Source organism: Lachnellula hyalina (assembly GCF_007821495.1).
Source record: "Lachnellula hyalina strain CBS 185.66 chromosome Unknown contig00284, whole genome shotgun sequence".
NCBI lineage: Eukaryota > Fungi > Ascomycota > Leotiomycetes > Helotiales > Lachnaceae > Lachnellula > Lachnellula hyalina.
This window is the reverse complement of record NW_022157398.1, coordinates 2,613-21,337: the sequence shown is the minus strand read 5'-3', so window position 1 is coordinate 21,337 and position 18,725 is coordinate 2,613. Positions and strand designations below refer to the sequence as shown.

Here is an 18,725-nt window from a genome sequence, read left to right as displayed (position 1 = left end):
ACCTCTCCCTACCCTCCCTCTCTCTCCCTCTCCCTCCCCTCCTCTACTCTCCTCTCTCCTCTCCTCTCTATTCCGCTCCCCCCCCTCCTCTATACTCTGATACAGTTCCTTAGGCGGTTGGCCCTTCCCAATATCTTCTATTTCCTCTTCCGAATGACCGTCAGCGCCATCGTCATCGTCATCATTGCGACTTCTTTCACCAGATTAAGTCAATATGCGGCGTCGCCAACCAACACCAAGCTCTTCCTCCGACGATGATAGCGATGGGTCAGACATTGAGAGCTGCTTCGACGCAAAGGATGAGCAAGAGGAGACTGACGCTAACACTGAGCCGACGGATATTGATACCGATACTGATCTGGTGGATATTAACATCGATATCAATAGATGCGATGAAGCAGATCTGGCATGGATTATTGGAGACGACAACGCCCACCCACTAGAATATTATCTTGATCAAGAGAATGATTCCGACGAATCCGAAGATAAAGGTGAGGATTATAGCAATAGTAGTATCCTCCTCCTTAATAGGATCGAGGCGCAATTCTATTAGTATATACCTTACCTTGCATCTGCCGTCTCTTATACTTTTACTAACTAGCTCTCTTTAAAGGTACTGCAAATATATACAAAAGGATCCTGCCTAAATAATGCAGGCCTTCTCTCGCTGCTCTCTAAAAGCCTTCTTCGAATAGATATTAAATTAGCGTTAAGGTAAGGGTAGGAGGCGGCTTGCAGGTATTAAGTCGGCCAGCACCCTTAGGACATATTAGAAAGTCTTCCGGCTTGTCTATAAGCGAGCGACAGGTGAGAAAATCTAGAGCAAGATAAACCGCCATATGTATCAGGTGAGTAATATTGCTGGTTAGCCGGCTAAATCCTCTCTAAATTATTATAGAGCAGAAACTAATTAAATATTTGTTAGATCTTAAGGAAACTGGCAAAGAAGCACCGCCTGACAACGGAGAAGCGCGAGAAGACGGCAATATATATCAAGGATCTCGCTGGCGTCCTCTAAACTAACTTGACTATAATAAAGAAAAGATACACGCACGGCCGGCACCGCATCCAACTCGCCCTCTTCCACCATCTGGCTGCTTTCTCTGGGAACCGACCTTCGGCAGTGCTAAACCTCTGCTACTGTCATATTATTATGACTTTACTTCAAGATCCTAATAGTGGGCCCCATCGGATCCTCATCGAATTTACATACGAATTCACAAAATAGTATCTCGGTATGAAAGATGCGTAAGTCAATTATACTTTTTCTCTACCTCCCCCACCTCTTCGGTTCTACACAACGTGTTGGCTCACAGAGAAGCTAGGAATACATTTCCACTCCCCGAGATCATCTTCGACCCGTCCCTGGTCCTTAGTCCGCATGTTACCCTGCTCGGCCTCCTTGCCGATGAAGCGTTTTTAGCCCCGAATCTCACATCTGCCGATCGGCGGGTTAGATATTCGGCCTGGCTATAAGCAGTTGCCCTTACATCTGAAGCCAGAAATGGCTAATATCCCCGTCTTCCGCAAGTCTATTAACACGTTATACGGGTGGGAGATCTCGCTAGACTAGCAATTGCTATACTCCACCCTCTTGCCGTGGATAAAGAAGCTTAGTGTGCTTATAGGGTTCCCCCAGATCACGCGCCTGTATAGTCTCTGATATGGTGCGGGCAATGCATTTAACTAGAGCGGTTCGTCTCTTATAGCTTTTAGCGCCTTCTCCCCGCTGCAAAAGTTTATTAACTATAGATGAGCAGGTGACGTAAGCGATGCGCTCTAGAATATAATACTGCAACACGCTAAGATTAATACCTTCATTAAGCACTACCTCCCGCGGCGGGTTACCGCTGATACGAGGGCGATTGTCTCAGGCTACGAACCTCAGTGCGACCTCATGCGGGCGGCCTGTCGGATAACTCGATGGATCGATCCTGATCGGCCACAAGAACTCACGCTCAAGCAATCCCTATCAGTCAATCAGGATCCCTATATCCGCCGCGTCATTAGACAACGAGAGAAGTGGAAGCGCTGCTTTCAGGGTACAGGCACAGCGACACAACAGCCCGGATACCGAATCCTTGGCCGCGAAATCTCTAACACAAGGCAGCAGCTCAGATCTGCACTCCTGAAGCGGATCCAACGTCAATGGGACCTGGAGAACCCGGTTAATGAGGTCGAGCTACAGCTCTCCAGGCTCAAGTTCGACCAGGAGGTTAAGACTAACCTGGACTTGGCCGACGACATGCCCCCGGTCCAGAGGCGCTTGGTTGAGACGATAATAACCCTCCCGGGAACGACCTTGGAGGAAGAGCTTCACCGACGCAACGCTGCCATTGACGCGGTCGCTGCCTACTGTAAATTCCAGGAAGGGGGAGCTGCTGCTCAACCACGTAGGAGGGCGATTCCATCGCCCTCCAAAGAGACCAACCCGCAGCTGGCAGCCGCGGAAGCAGAGAAGCAAGCCCTTGGTGCCGCTATGTTGCTGGTTTTTACGGAAAAGAGGCCAACTATCTGCTTCCTTTGCTTAGGGGAGCAAACCTTGCCGTTCGAAAAGCGCACCAAGTCATTTGCGAGCCCAGGAGATTTAACAAAACATTTCAAACGGAAGCATCTGGCTCATATCACAAAAGGAGATCGGCTCGGGTGCAAGGTCTGTCGAATGACTTTGCAGCATAAACAGCATCTCCAGAATCACGCAGAGAGCGTCCACGGGACGGTTTCTTGACGGTTCAATAGTATCGAGAATACACAATTATACTAACTATAACCAGGCTGCTTCTATGTCTTCTGGAATCTTATTGTATTTTCAATATTCTGGGGGAACTCGTTTTCACGGCTGCGAGCCTGGCTCCGTATACGCAGCGACCGACATAGGCATCCATTTTTCACCTCCGCTACTTGATTTTTTTTATCTTTCTCTTCCGCGATATAAACGTTAATAAGTTTATCCTTGGCATTTAGTTGTTATTTGTTAATTATATAATGCAGATAGACCAAGATATTTTCTATTTCCTTCCTCAATTCGCTATTACAAGATATTCGCCAATTCTTTTTATTTATGATCAATTCTATAAATACCATTATATTTTTGGATCCCAAAGTCCAGTTATATATTATTCGGCTCCTCGCAGATAATAATATACTCGATTGCATCCGGCGAGGGTATTCTGATATATCGACGGAATTACACGCGAAGGATATGTTTATAGAGCTCATGGGCGAGGTGGAAGTAGGTCAGGCGAGATTGGGAAAAAGCGCAGAAAATTGTTGTTAAATTCTATGATAAAACTGGAAAAGTAGATGACCTATTTGTTATAACAACTAAAAAAATACGGAAAATGATGGCACTTTTCCGGCAGAGACTTGTTGGATGGAAATATCTCCTCGCTATGGGTTCATCTCCTATTACTCCTCCTCTTTAGTCTGGTTATAACCACGAAGCATAGAACCGCATCTGAGCTCGTCTAATCTGATATCACCAATCCTATTTTGGTCGTGTTCTTGATCTATTTGAGGTGCGATAATGTTACGACACACGTGACCGAGGGACCTTAGGCTCAGCACTGATAGCAGTGGTAGGAGAACCCTTGGGAAGACTTCCCTTCTTATCTGTACATCATTGGTCAGTTACGGGGCCACCTCGGGTTGGAGGTGTGCCAACCAACAAAGTCACGTGACCAGGGTCAGCACGCAATGTCGGCTTTGGTCTGCACGTGAATTAAAAAGGGTACGTATAGGTGTCCGGTTGTGAAGGTGCTGGCTGATATCCCCAGCACGCCTTACTGAAAGTTCGTAGCCGGAAAGAGGATCTTATCGCACTGATATTTCTGGCTGAAGTATCCGCCCGTAGAAACTATACTTACAGTGCATAACGACTTGGTAATCTGGAGGTAGGTTGGGTTAAGGTCGGGATGAGAAACAAGTGAAAGCGCCTTAATTATTGGTATTAGCACTTTGGGAACCATAGTATTCTCTTACACTTCCTCCCTCCAGGCCGGTAAGGGAAAAGTTTACTTAAACATCCAGTAATAGTATTCTGAGCATAACGCATCATGCTATTTCACTAGCTCCATTACCTCACTTTTTGCCCACAGACGGCAGCATTCGCACGAGAGGAGGGGATGTGACACACCCAATGATGGCGTGACTTTTCTTTGTATTTGGCGAAGATTCGCTATCATTTTTAGATTATAGACTGTAGATCAGCCTATGTTCTGGGTGACCAGGTCTTCCAACCGAACAATTTGTCATGTAATGACCCTATAGCTACCCATGTTCGTCTAGAGCGCATTTGGGGTTGACGGGTTGACGATAGGGCTGAATTAAGGGTAGCTGCATCGCTCTGTCGGTGCCTTGCTAAGCGAAGTACTTGCTAAGCGAAGTAGTCATGGTTCCGCTTTTTTGCATTGCTAAACTCACGTCAATATACTTCCAGGCGACCAAAACCATCTTCCTTCATCACGCAAATGCTTTAGAGACTGCTCGCAGGCACTCACTATGTCTTCAAAGCAGAAAGCCAACTCTGACTCTAATGGGAAAGCGGACGTCAAGACTGGTAGAAGAGTGTCCAAGGCCACGGGCTCAACCCCAGCAGCCTCAACCCCAGCAGCCGGGACGCCGCGCAGCGTTGGTAGTGACGATGATGACTTTGACGACGACGACGATACCGAAATGCCAGATGAGCTTAAGACCGTCTTCTCCAGCTCCGTCATCTCCCAAAACGTTCGGAAATTCGATATCAGTTCCTTCCCTTATATGCTGCCGCCCGGTATCATAGATTCAGCCTTTAGGCATTTCCAACCTCCGCAGAAGCGAGAATTTACGGCCATGCCATGTAAGGCACTCTTTTCCTTTATTTCTCATCTTGGATTTTGCTATTTGGGGCCCCAAACCCTCTTTCATTTATCCCTTACGGTACTGATTATACTATCTTGCTGTAGTGAAGCCTGATCACCACAATCGTCCGCTCTGGATTGATGGCTGGGGGAAGCTCACTCTTGAGAGCTTTCATCCACTAGCGCCTCGGGTCCAGGACTTCATTATTACGATCGCTGAACCAATGTCACGGCCCACATTCTTACACGAGTACAAACTTACGACTCACAGCCTATACGCAGCAGTTTCGGTTGGACTGAGTCCGAAGGATATCATACATACTCTCGACGTATTTTTGAAGACTGAAATGCCACCGAATATCATCGCATACATTACACACTGCGGAAAAAGCTATGGCAAAGTGAAGATCGTGCTAAGAAGCAATCAGTACTTCGTCGAGACTGGGGATCCAGCGATATTGCAAATGTTGCTGAAGGATCCTGAAATAGGTCTGTGCCGGGTCCATGGTGCCCAAGAAACCACCACAGGCGCTCCGACGATATCTGGACTTGCGATCGCGGGAACGAAGGACGCTGCTGGTATACGTGCGGCCCAGGGACTAGATAACCGCAAATTGAACCAGGATCAGGTCGCACCAGATGCGACGGTTGAAGGCCTTTATGCTGCATTGGACGAGGATGATGGGGAGGATGATGAGCGGGAAGTTATTCATGCATTCCAGATTCAAGACGATAAAGTGGTCACTGTTACTCAACGGTGTTTAGTATTACACTACCCTGCCCTCGAAGAATACGATTTCCGGAATGATACTACAAACGCGAACCTCGAGATTGATCTGCGACCATCAACTCAAATTCGGTCATACCAAGAACAGAGTCTCAGCAAAATGTTCGGTAACGGCCGTGCAAAGAGTGGCATAATTGTTCTGCCTTGTGGAGCTGGCAAGACGCTAGTAGGCGTTACAGCTGCTTGTACCATCAAAAAAGGGGTTATTATTCTAGCCACTAGCAATATGTCAGTGATCCAGTGGAGAGACGAGTTTTTGAAATGGTCAAATATCAATCCTGATAGTATTGCTATTTTCTCTTCGGACAACAAATCTATTTTTACGGGAAATACTGGAGTTATCATTACAACTTATTCTATGGTAACAAATACACGAGAGCGTGCGCACGAATCGGCTAAAATGATGAAATTTCTTCAGAGTCGGGAATGGGGCCTTATGCTTTTGGATGAAGTACACGTCGTGCCCGCACAAATGTTTCGAAGAGTTATCGGTAATATCAAGTCTCATTCGAAACTGGGTCTAACAGCTACGCTTCTTCGAGAAGATAACAAAATTGAGGATCTTAATTTCTTGATAGGACCGAAACTTTACGAGGCTAATTGGAGTATGTAACCCGGTCTTCTTTTTCTCTGGCCTTATTTTTTCCTGCCCAGGAAGATCCGAGAAGCGCTTCATCCTTCCAAGTTCTGTGGTCCATGTCAAGAATTATACTAATTGATTATAGTGGAACTTTCGCAGCAAGGTCATATTGCAAAAGTCCAGTGTGCTGAAGTCTGGTGCCCTATGTCCACCGAATTCTACAGTGAGTATATGAAAGCTAGCTCGCGGACTCGGTCCTTATTTTGTGTCATGAATCCATCCAAGTTTCAGGCTTGCCAGTTCCTAATCAAATATCACGAAAGCCGTGGCGACAAAATAATTGTCTTTTCAGATAGTGTTTACGCCCTTGAGGCTTACGCGAAAAGATTGATGAAGCCGTATCTCTATGGTGGGACCGGAAATGTAGAGCGCCAGCAGATCTTGAACTATTTCAGAAACTCGCCACAGTGCAGTACCATTTTCCTCAGCAAAATTGGCGATACATCGCTAGATCTCGTATGTAACTTTTATTGAGTATCTTATTCCTACAATTGGACCATTATGAGAGCTTTTGCGAATGCTCTGGGGTCCTGAGACTTCTGTCCGACCCGAAACTCCAAGCTGTTTGTCAAGGCAATGCTAACTACCCAAAATTTTAGCCTGAGGCGACCTGCCTCATTCAGATCTCATCGCAGTACGGCTCCCGCCGTCAAGAAGCCCAGCGTCTTGGACGTGTTCTTAGGGCCAAACGACGAACTGAACATAAATTTAACGCTTTCTTCTACTCGCTTGTATCTAAAGATACGGTGGAGATGGCATTTTCTTCCAAGCGGCAAGCTTTCCTCGTAGATCAGGGATACGCTTTCAAAGTAATCACGCATCTGCACGATATTGAAAAGACGCCAGACCTTGCCTTCGCAACCCCCGGCGCCCGGCGCGAGCTCTTGCAAAAGGTCCTTGTCGAGCTCGAGAACAAATCGTGGGCACAAGAGGAGGAGAAGGAGAGGGCTGCTCTTGCGGCAGACGGAAACATGTTCTACAGTCCGGATGGAAAGCCAATGCGAAAGGGGCCGAATCGGAGGATGGCGGTGGCTGCAAAGAGGACAGCGGGGTCACTAGAGGAACTCGCTGGCGGTCAGGATATGGCGTACATCGAGCGAAATAAGAGTGTGAACAAGTCGGCTAAGAAAAGAAGTGGTCCCCAAAGTCAATTTTTCAAAAAGCTGTCAGGGCAGCAAGAGAAGAAAAGAAAGGCACTCGAGGAGTAATTGGCACTAGCTGTAGCTTAGGCTTTTAGGGCCTCACTGCTTTCGCGGCGTTTGGATATCAGGTAGCGAATAAATCGAGACAAATTCTATCTAGTTAGTAAAAAACAAGTTGCGCCGCGCTCCACGTTGCGCGGCCGACGTGTAATAGGGGCCAGGCGGCTAATTAGTAAGCAGGCCGCTAGCCTATAAAGCATAACCTAGGATACTATATAACCTCGCCTGCTAGACTATAAAGTATAACCTAGGATATTATATAACCTCCCTTCTAATTCTACTTTAGCTTACTTACTTCTTATTCTTAACTATTAACCTAACTATCTACTTAGATGTCTTAATATGCCTTAGCCTTAATAGACTTCCTTTAAGTAATAGCAGCTTAAATAAGAGTATAAAGCTAGATAGTAGTAATAAATTTCTGCTTAATTAGCACCTAAACTAGAACTACCTCTTATATAAGCGCCCTTTTTCGGCGAAATTATAAAATCCGCGCGGGGTGATTAGTCCAGGTGTAAGGGGCGAGCCCTAGAGGTAAAGCACGGGCTATGCCCATGCTTAGCTTACTAAGCCTTAACTAGGGAGCGCTTACTTTTCTTTAGATCGAGATAAAGATTCTTCTCTCTCTTTTATTAAACTTATTAAATACTATACTAAGCCTCTATATATATATGACTTACTTATAATATTAAGTTTAATTATTTATAGATTTATAGCTACCTATTAGCTTTATACTAGACCCTACCTCTTATGCGCGGGCGGTTTTTCGGTGAAAGCCCAGATGTGCAGCACGCGGATTGGTCCGGGCGCAGCTGACTAAGGCACTTTCTAGTAAAAGCCTATTTTAGTAAAAGACTATTCCCCCTACCCCCCTTTTAACTAGCATCTACTTGTCTCCTAGCAAGCTCCTTATTATATTCTTATATAATTCGACTTATAGAGTTGCCGTCTGCTATATTTGCAAGTCCTATATCGTCCTAGGGACTTATAGTTAAGAGCAGCACCTACAAGCGCAGCTATACTAACTCTTAGGTGAGGTGCTAAAGGCGATAGTAGAGCTTCTTAGCAGCTATAACCTAAGAAGTGTTATAGAGCTAAGAGAGTATAAGCCTTAGCTAGAAGATAAGTGTCAGCTAATTAAGCATTTAGCTAGCTATAAGGGCGTTTACTATCTATAGTCGCACTGCAGCTATAGTACCTGCCTTCTCTTTAAGATAAAGAAGCATTAGGCTTCTTATTATAAGATAAAAGCAAAACCTTATAAGAGTAGCCTGTTATAGAAAGAATATAAGCTGCAAATCTACTTTACTAGGAAAGGCCGGATTGATTACTTTATAGTCAAGGATAATAAAGATAGGGTTAGTAGGTAAAGGGCTACTACGGGTTCTTATAAGGGGCGAGCCCTAGGGGTAAAGCACAGGCTATGCCCGTGCTTAGCTTACTAAGCCTTAACCGGGGAGCGCTTACTTTTCTTCGGATCTAGACAAAGATTCTTCTCTCTCCTTTATCAAACTTATTAAATACTATATTAAGCCTCTATATATATATAACTCACCTGTAATATTAAGTTCGATCAATCATAGATTCACAGCTACCCGTCAGCTTTACACTAGACCCCGGGTTAACACCGTCGAGAAATGAAAGCCCTTAGCGCGACATGTTAAACGCCTAACTACTAGCTGCCTTCCAAGAAATGTACACGCGCTAATAACAGCTGGAAACCGAATTATTAGAAACGCGTGCCGCTATAAATAACTAGGGGACAAGAGAAGCTTAGCAGGGCCTATCAGGGGACGCGCTAGTCTAGAGCGACTTTATAAGAGCTTTAATTAAGTCGCTCTTAGCAATAACTCGTGCGAGGACTAACCACGAACCATCAGGCCCTAGGGATTAGAAGCCGCCGATATAAGATAGCTGGACAGATGCCTTTTAAGATTACCTCCTAAGGCTTAGAAGCTCGTATCGCGTTTATTCCAGAGTAAAACCAACGCTTTCAGCCGAGTATTATTGGAACACTATCTACAACACCCTCCTAGTATAGGAGAGAGCTTGAATGCATCACTTTTAGGAAAAGGGGGACTCTATAAAAGGCAAGGACCCCGAGGCTTTCTTTATGCAGCTTAATAAGATCTTCTTAGATAGCAACGAATAAGCAAAAGCCCTAGAGCGTCTTATAAATATAAGGCACTCTCTAGGTTAGCCGTGGCATGAATACCAGCTTAAGTTCAATAAACTCCTGCTAAGTGCTAATAGAGAGAGCTGGGAAAATAACGCGAAGATTAGCTACTTTTAAAACACCTTCTTAAACCCTATCTATATATATATGGCCTCTATAGCTAAAGTAATAGACTACTACAAGTTCGCCGCAGAGGTAGAGCGAATTATAACTAACCTGGAAGAAACAGATCAGTTTAAAGCGTTAAATAAGAGGTAGAGAGAGAAGAATAAGGAATCCGGGATAAAAACAATAGTAACCATATATCTCTATAGTTACTCCGCGACCTTAGTAAAGGATAGTAAAGGGGATATAATAATGGCCCTAACACGTACTAGCGATAGCCGCGGGAAAAAGCCTGGGGAATGCTATAATGCAAGCGGAAAGTAGAGAGCTAAATAGGTAGACTCTATAGAAAGAGAGAGACGCCAGGAGAAAGGACTCTATTACTAGTATGGAGCGTTAGGACACTGCATCTACAAGTGCATATACGCTCTACTAGTTTAAACGGTAAAGATTAATGCGGTTAAAGCTAAACCGCTATTAGAAGACGATAATAAAACATTAGAGCCCGCCTCTTTTAAGTCGGGAAAAGAATAGCTCTTAGTTAAAGTTAGGAACTAAGAGCGGAGAAAGCATTAGTAAAGAGATGGGGGGAGGTTAAGGGAGTTATAAATAGAAACCTTATATATATAGACGTAATCCTTTAGAAAACTCTTAGAACTTTCACTCTTATTAATAAAGGGTGCTAATGCTACGCTGCAATAAATGGAGACCTTATAAGAGGCCTTAGACTTATATATATTAGTAATAAAAAGCGTAAGGTAAAAGGGGCCTCCTCTACTATATAGAATTTAGAGGTTAAAGGAGTTATTACACTCTATATAGATATCGCTAGGTTTAGTTAAATAGTCTACGCATATATAATACCAAACCTAGCATTTCTAATGATTTTAGGGAACCTATAAAAGGCGCATAATAAAATATGGACCGCGCCTAATAAATGACAGTTCTATTATAGCAAGGCGGAATAATAGGTAATAGAGGGACGCAACTATAAATACTATATAGACGACAGCGATTTCACCATAGTAGCCGCCGCCGCCTTAGAGGATGTTAGAGCTACCTTAAAAGTTAAGGAAGAGTTATCTATAGAGCAGTTAAGAGAAAAGCTGCCTCCGGAGATTTAAGATATAGCACTACTATTTTCTAAATAGGTAGCAGATACACTAGCCCCTTACTAAATAGGCATTAACTATAAGATCGAGGTCCGCGAATAACCGGACGGATCCCTAACAGCTTTGCTATAGGGGCTGCTATATAGTATATTAAAGGACAAATTACTTATATTAAGAAAGTTACTAAACGAACTCCTAGAAAAGGGGTATATTAGACTAAGTACCTTAGAAGCAGCAGCTCCTATGCTTTTTATATAGAAACCCGGGGGGGATTAAAGTTCTACTACAACTATTAAGTATTAAATGCTATTACAAAACTAGACCAGTACCCCTTACCCCTTATACCAGAGACTATATAAAACCTTATAGGAGCTAAGTGGCTTATAAAGGTTGACGTTATCTTAGCTTTTCATAAGATCCAAATGGCTAAGGACTATAAGTATAAGATAGCATTTCGCACGAGATTTGGTTCTTTTAAGTGGTTAGTATATCTATTCGAATTATCTAGGGCTCTAGCAACTTTTTAGCGGTATATTAATAGTTTATTGCAGGAATGGTTAGATGACTTTGCCTTAGCTTATATAGATAATGTTATTATTTACTCTAGTGGTTTAAGGGAGGATTATTTCTGTAAGGTATAAATTATGCTCCGTAAACTTTAGGATAGAGGACTCTTCTTAGATCTAGGAAAGAGCGAATTTGCATAAAAGAAGATTAAATACCTAGGATTTATTGTTTACGCTAATAGGAAAGGTATAGGGCCCGACCTAGTAAAAGTGGAAGCCGTGTAAGACTAGAAGCTGCCTAAAACCTAAAAGGAAGTGCGCTGTTTTCTAGGTTTTACAAATTACTACTAGATATTTATACTAAACTACTTAAAGTTAGTAGGACTATTAACTATATTAACCGGTAAAGGAACGCCGTTCTCCTAGGGAAAACTAGAGGAGCTCGCGTTTAAAGCGCTAAAAGACAAGTTTTATAAAGCACTAGTGCTTTCCTACTAGGATCCAACACTTCCAACTTTCTTAGAGACTAACTATAGTAGGTTCGCATTAGGAGGCGCTCTCTTATAGGAGAAGGACGGAGTCCGTTAACCAGTTAGCTTTTTCTCTTAGAAGTTAAATAAGTCTAAGATTAATTATAATATTTATAACAAGGAAATACTCGCTGTTATATCCTGCTTAAAGTTCTAGGCCCCTGAACTGAAAACATGTGGCCCCTTTATAATTTAGATAGACTATAAAAACCTTAAGTACTTTATAACAAAGAAGCAATTATTAGAGTATTAAATTTAATAGTATAAGACCATATCAAGGTTCCAGTTTACCTTAGTCTATCGGCCGGGGATTGAAGCTATAGTCCCAGATGCCTTATCTAGGAGGGAGCAGGATATACTAGGGGAGGATGATAAGATATCAAGATTTAGGCGGTTCTTAAGTCTAGACCGCGTAATAAATTAGCCGGAACAAGCGGATAGAGGGGAGGTAGTAGTAGCTACTACATCAGTTTAGTTGCTAGCTACGCAGTTTGATATAGACCTTACTCAAGACTATATAGAACCCGCTTAAGACCACGTGGAACCTAGGCCCCCTTTTTAAGATAAAGAGCTAAATGAATTATAGGATAGAACAGCGTAGGAGGATATACTATACTAGACCATTCTCAGCTTAATATAGAGTAGAGCCTGATCATTTCTAAGCAAGGTTAAATTAAAGATCTAAGTAGGCGATTATAGTATTGATATAGATAGCCGCTTACGCCACTGCGGTAAATTATAAGTTCCTGGAGCACTAGTATCTATAGAGGCCGACTATAATATAAAGGAACCCGTAGCTTGATAAAACGATATTCTAAGAACAAAGTTGATTCAGTCCGTTTATAACTTGCTAGTCTATAGATATCTAGGCTAGGACTCTACTATATTTATACTAGGATGCAACTTCTACTAGCTACTATAGTTAAGATATATAAGATAATTCTTAAGGAACTGTGACTATTGTAGAAGGAATAAGATATAGAGAGAATATAAACACAGACTTCTAAAGCCTCTGCCGGTCCCTGACTAATTCTTTTAAGAGATCTCTATAGATTTTATAACCGACCTACTAGACTCTTAAGGCAATTGTTACCTCTGAGTAATTAAAGACCAACTAAGCAAGTCTATTATATTAGAAGTAATACCTAGTATAAAAGCTAAGGAGTGCGCTAAAAGGTTTATAAAATGCTAGGCATATTACTATAATATGCCGCGAGCAATTACTAGCAATAGAGGCATAAACTGGATAAGCATGTTCTAGAAGACTTTCTACTACTTAACTAGTATATAGCAGAGGCTTAGCTCCAGATACCACCTATAAACTAATGGAGGGCTAGAAAGGTTAAATTAAGAAGTGCAAGCATATCTTTGGAACTTTATTAATCAAGAATAATCAGATTGGAAAAGATAGCTCCCCACTACTTAATTAGCGTTAAACAGATGTTACTAAGCAGGCCTCAGGATAAGCCTATTCTTTATAACTCATAGGTATAAGGCCCTATTACCTATTACGTTACAACCAGAGCCTAACCATAGTTCTAAGCTACCTGCTGCAAAAAGGGCTAAAGCATTTATTAAAAAAATAAAACAGATCACCGACTTATATCAATTAAGTATAGCAGAGTCTACTTAAAAATAAGAGGAAAGCGCTAATAAGAAAAGGACCCCAGCCCTAATCTACCAGGAGGGCGATAAGGTATGGCTAGATCTGCGTAACTACTAAATAAGCCGCCTAAAAAGGAGCCTAGACTATAAACATGCTAAATATATAGTAGATAAAGTATTATTACTAGTCTCTATTTGTTTATTAGGGATCTCTAGTAATATCCACCTAGTTTTTTATATAGATCTATTATATCCAGCAAGCCATAATCCTCTCCCTAGGCAGGAAACTAATAATAAACAACTAGAGCCCAAGTTATTTAAGACGCATAAAGAGTAGCAGGTAGAGGAGATTCTATATACTTAAGATAAAGCAAAAGGGAAAAAGAAAGTTAGAGAAGTACTAGTAAAATGGTTAGGATACTACAAACTAATATAGGAACCCTTAGAAAATTTATTAGATAACGCTGCTATAGATAAGTTTAAAGTTAAATATAGAGATCCTAAAACCTATAATAGACCTTAAGCATTATAGGAAAAGTTAATAAAAAAAAAGGGGGGGATAAAAACGGCTAAAGTCTAATTTTACACGGAGCATAGGCGTTAAGGAGCGGAATCAGGATAATTAGGAGCGCAATGAATTTTATTCACTATTTAAAGAAAAAAAAAAAAAAAAAGAAAGAGAAATAGGAATAGGCCTATAGACTGCTGCAAAATGCTAGGAGACTACATATAAAACCCTAGAATTAGGGATTAGCATGACATGGCCTAAGGACCACCGCTATAGGAACACCGCCAGTACTAACAAATGGTTACCAACGGAAAAGAATTAGAGAGCGGAGTGTAACTTACATTTAACCCTATTAGGCAACTGCGTTCGTTACTGTATTAGTAACCTCTAGAGCAACGGGACTAGAAACCGGCGGTTAGCAACATAAAACGAGCGGAGTCCGGCAAAAATACGTAGAGAGAAGACTAGCCGCCTACAACGGCTTTAAAGCCTTCCAGGCCTTAAGTACCTTGCCCAGATCGGCGAAGGCGTCCGCACTATATCAAGCGTTAGCCGACCAAAAAGAAGCGGAAACCGACTGAAACCTACACTAAAGCGTTAGTAGAGCAGGACCAGACGGCGTAGGCGATATGAGCCATTTAAGGACTGATCGGTTAGCGACGTTTTTCAATCGGAGTCCGACAAATGCATATAGGTTCTCGCAGTTTTTGCGCTTGCAGGCGCACTCGGCACAGGAACGGGACCGGTTAGACTATAGAATCAGCGGAACCCGATGGAAACCGATCGGAATCCGACTTACATTTTAGTTAATGCAGTCGACCCCTAAAAGGGCGCAGCTAATACAGTGGATAATATTAAATATCTAACTCCGATTAGTATTGCGCGGAGTCTATATAGGAGGGGTAGAGGGCATCTTAAGTACTTAAGCACTTAACTACTCTATATAGTATACTATACTTACTTTAATAGTATTAGCGATAGAGAAAGAAAGTTTAAAAACAAATAGGAGAAGGGATCTTATACTTGCTTATTAATAACTATTTACTCTATTATTTGCAGATTTATAATACTATATAGATTTATAATGCTATAGGGTAAATAGTATAACTAAATAGGGATAATAGTAAAAGTAAGAAGTGGGAGAGCTTTACTAAGTAGATAGACTGCGTCTAAAATCTAGTAGAGCCTAGGCAGTTTATAAGGGGAATAGTAGTATAATATCTATAGATTTAGATTATTTGCTACTGCAGTTTTAACTATATTATTTAGTTTCTAATAGATTGTTTGCCGCCTGTAAATAGGCGGAGGGAGGGGGGTAATATAAGGGGCGAGCCCTAGAGGTAAAGTATAGGCTATGCCCATGCTTAGCTTACTAAGCCTTAACTGGGGAGCGCTTACTTTTCTTCGGATCTAGATGAAGATTCTTCTCTCTCCTTTATCGAACTTGTTGAATATCATATTGAGCCTCTGTGTATACGTGACTCACCCGTAACAGTTCTATTCTATTAGTAGAGCTAGAGAAGGAATTATTTAAGAAGCTAGAGGGAGATTTTAAGGCTATAAAATGTAATCTTAAGGAGCAAGCAACTATAGTCTAGGATATTAGAGATTTAAGGTCGGAACAGGTGCTATAGCTATATAACTTAATAGGATTCCTATCTTACCTAGCTATGCTAAAGGATAAGGAGATCTAGAGCTTATATAAGCTGCTACTAAAGAAAGAGCTTAATGCAGGTTATAAGAATACTAAGGATCCTAATCTTATCCGAATCTTAGTTGCAGCTAAGGCTATCTTAAGAGACGTATACTAGTTATATAGCAATACCTTGCTAGACCGGAAAATAACCTAGTAGCAGGCTAATATCCTAAATGAATTCTATGCTAGGGCTTTAGGTAAAGCAGATAGATTCTAGTATTTTAAGAACGCGTTAACCCTAGTTATATACTTTACTACTATAAAGCAGCTATTAGTATACTACTACTACGTAGTATATAGTAAGGATAGCTACTTTACCTAGTCTTAAGCTTAACTAGAAGACTAGCAACTACCTAGGGATGTTATCCAGCTAACTACCCTATAGATTCAAGCTATAAATAAGATTATAGAAGCATTAGATCTTAAAGATTAGGAAGAAGCGGAGCTGGCTCTTAAGCATGCTATTTAATAGCTCTACTTAGCCTTAATCTACTATACTATTAGCAGCGTGCTATTTAAATCACCTGTCTTAAGTTTCTACGCTATATTAAGCAGGAAAGTCCGTGGGAAAGGCTAAGGATTATAGGAGGAGCCGGGGAATTTTAATAGCTATTTATTAGCTTTAACTTAGACTGCCTAGCTAGTGCTTTTTAACTATGCTTATTTTTAAGAGTAGGATAATAAAGATTAAATCCTTATCTTTCTTGCTAAGATCTATAAGAAGTTCTTCTAGCAGCTAGTAGAGACGCTATTTAGGCATATTTTATAGTGGAGGCTATACTTATTTAAGGTTGGAAAGGCGGCAATTACTAAATACTAGGCTTAGTAGTTCTTAGACAGGCAGATAGTGGAATACTATAAGGTGGAATTGCAGATGTCGCAGATCTCTAACTTAGTGGTTTCTAAATATTAATAAGCCTATGCCTTACTATATAATAAGCTTCTATTCTAAGCTAAGGACCTAACTCCTATGGAATTGTAGAGGATAAAGGATAACCTAGATCTAGAAGATTTTAGAGGCTTATAGCTATCCTATCCCAGCAATTCTAAGTTCCTAGAGGGTGCTAAGCTAGCTCTCTTTTAGCGGATCCAAGGCAATACTAAGCTCCGGGCCATATTCTTAACTAAGACTAAGGATGGAAGTAAGGTCTTATATCCTAAGGCTATAGAAATCTATAAAGCACATGCCTAAGAGTTCCTTAAGCAGGCATTAGTGCTCTGCTATATCCCACCTAGCCCGCTATTACAAGAACTGGAATTACTCTTAGTTATATGGCGGAATACTACTTAATAGCGCTATCTATTAATCTAGGAGAAGCTAGTTATAATCTATACCTAGTATTATAAGGGTTAGCAGTAGTCTAGTGCATATAAGAATAATATTCGCTTTATACTAAAGGCGATTAGGGATCTGCTACTTTTATATGTTGCATACGTCTTGCCCTTAAGGCAGCTATTCCTTAGACAGCTAAAGCTAGGTGCTCTTATCTCTCTATATCTCTAGGCCAAGCTAGACGGGATAGTGTAGGCTAATGGGACACTTTTGGCCTGCCTGACTAAAGCATGCACTTATGCTAAGGTGCCACGCCTGCATACGTCTAACTAGCGGCAGTTTATAGCATTAATTACTAAAGAGAAGTTTTCTGTTAAGAAGCAGGTAAACTTTAATCTTGAGGAGGGCGTAGAGGAGGATATTAAGGACGAGCTAGATCTTATTGCCCTAGCTAAACTAAGCAACTATAGCTACTACATATTTAATTATATATATGCTAGTATAATAATACTTACTCTAAATACTCTACTACACCAGGGTTACTAAGCATTAGAGAGCTAGCGTATGTTCTTCCGGTTTAATTATATTCTCTAGGGGAAGAGGCCACAGAGTGCCTTAGAGACACTATTATTATAAATGCTAGATGCCTTAAAGCGGGGCTAAATACGTAGGAAAGGGGCCTACTCTGCGGCTAATCTGCTAGCTATTGCTTGCAGGTTATATAATGCACCGGATATGCAGCTACAAGTCCTAGGATAGCAGGACGGTCTCTTTATAGTTATAGGACTCTACCTGGCTAAGCAAGTAGTCCTAGTAATAGGGACTAGCTCTAGCAAGTCACTTATCTTTATAGTAGGTGCATTGGTTGCTGATGCCTGGACTACGATCTTGGTTCTCCCTATAGTTATTCTCTAAGGTGATATGCTAAGACGCTGTCACCTAATAGGTATTCGGCCCCTGATATGATTAGTCGATACTAAGCAGTTAGCCTTACTTATTATTATATTAGTAGAGGCTGCGTGTACTAAGACCTTCCTTAACTATGCCTATAATCTAGTTAGCCGGTAAAGGCTAGACCGGATTATGGTTAATAAGGGCTATCTCACTATTACTACTAGCGACTACCGCCTATATATAGCGTAGTTGGGCTGGTATATCCGGCAGATTAGGACCTAGACTATTTAGCTAACTGCCACCCTCCCTCTAGTTATATAAGAGCAGTTCCTTAAGTATAATAAGCTGGTTAAGCCGAGGATTATCCGAGAGTTAATAAATCGGTCGAATATCAAGTATCTAGTCAGCCGGGAAACTAGGCCTAGCACCTTAATTAAGAAGGCTGCTAACCTAGTTTACGCATGCTAGCCCTAGAAGGAGCTCTTTAACTATGCCTAGGATAAGATTATCCTCTACTACTAGACCTAGGACAAAGTGGCATTGCTTGCTAATATGCTAGGGTGCCTATTATATACTGCTAAGTCTAGATTAGATAAGGAGAAGGCAGCTATCCTCTCTAGGTGGCTTTCTAATGCAGACTAGCCAGCAATTACAGCTACCTCTACTCTTGGCATTAGATTTAACTATCCTTACATCTACTAGGTAGTTTATATTAATGCACCTAACAAGGTATTAGCCTTCTCTTAGGAGTCTAGCAGAGCGGGGCGAGATAGGGGGAAGGCGTTATTAATTATAATGCTAAGCGCTACTTAGAAGCTGCAACTTAACTAGCCCCTATCCCTAGACCAGGAAG

The 18,725-nt window shown here is 41.7% G+C and overlaps 3 protein-coding genes across 3 annotated transcripts; all 3 read left to right on the top strand.

The window, feature by feature from the left end:
• Window positions 1–214: 214 nt before the first annotated feature.
• Window positions 215–2,728, top strand: LHYA1_G009107 (uncharacterized protein; the record flags this gene model as incomplete). Its single annotated transcript, XM_031154011.1, has 2 exons — window positions 215–491; window positions 1,875–2,728. The coding sequence occupies 2 exons, from the start codon at window positions 215–217 to the stop codon at window positions 2,726–2,728; spliced, it is 1,131 nt and encodes a 376-aa protein (XP_031001127.1).
• Window positions 2,729–4,500: 1,772 nt separating this feature from the next.
• On the top strand, window positions 4,501–7,473 carry ptr8 (General transcription and DNA repair factor IIH helicase subunit; the record flags this gene model as incomplete). The annotated part of the gene is made up of 4 exons (XM_031154010.1): window positions 4,501–4,837; window positions 4,944–6,230; window positions 6,351–6,721; window positions 6,865–7,473. The coding sequence occupies 4 exons, from the start codon at window positions 4,501–4,503 to the stop codon at window positions 7,471–7,473; spliced, it is 2,604 nt and encodes an 867-aa protein (XP_031001126.1).
• Window positions 7,474–16,977: 9,504 nt separating this feature from the next.
• LHYA1_G009105 (uncharacterized protein) lies at window positions 16,978–18,514 on the top strand (the record flags this gene model as incomplete). The annotated part of the gene is made up of 8 exons (XM_031154009.1): window positions 16,978–17,043; window positions 17,066–17,183; window positions 17,210–17,229; window positions 17,312–17,477; window positions 17,763–17,881; window positions 17,963–18,034; window positions 18,200–18,325; window positions 18,401–18,514. The coding sequence occupies 8 exons, from the start codon at window positions 16,978–16,980 to the stop codon at window positions 18,512–18,514; spliced, it is 801 nt and encodes a 266-aa protein (XP_031001128.1).
• Between the last annotated feature and the right edge of the window lie 211 nt (window positions 18,515–18,725).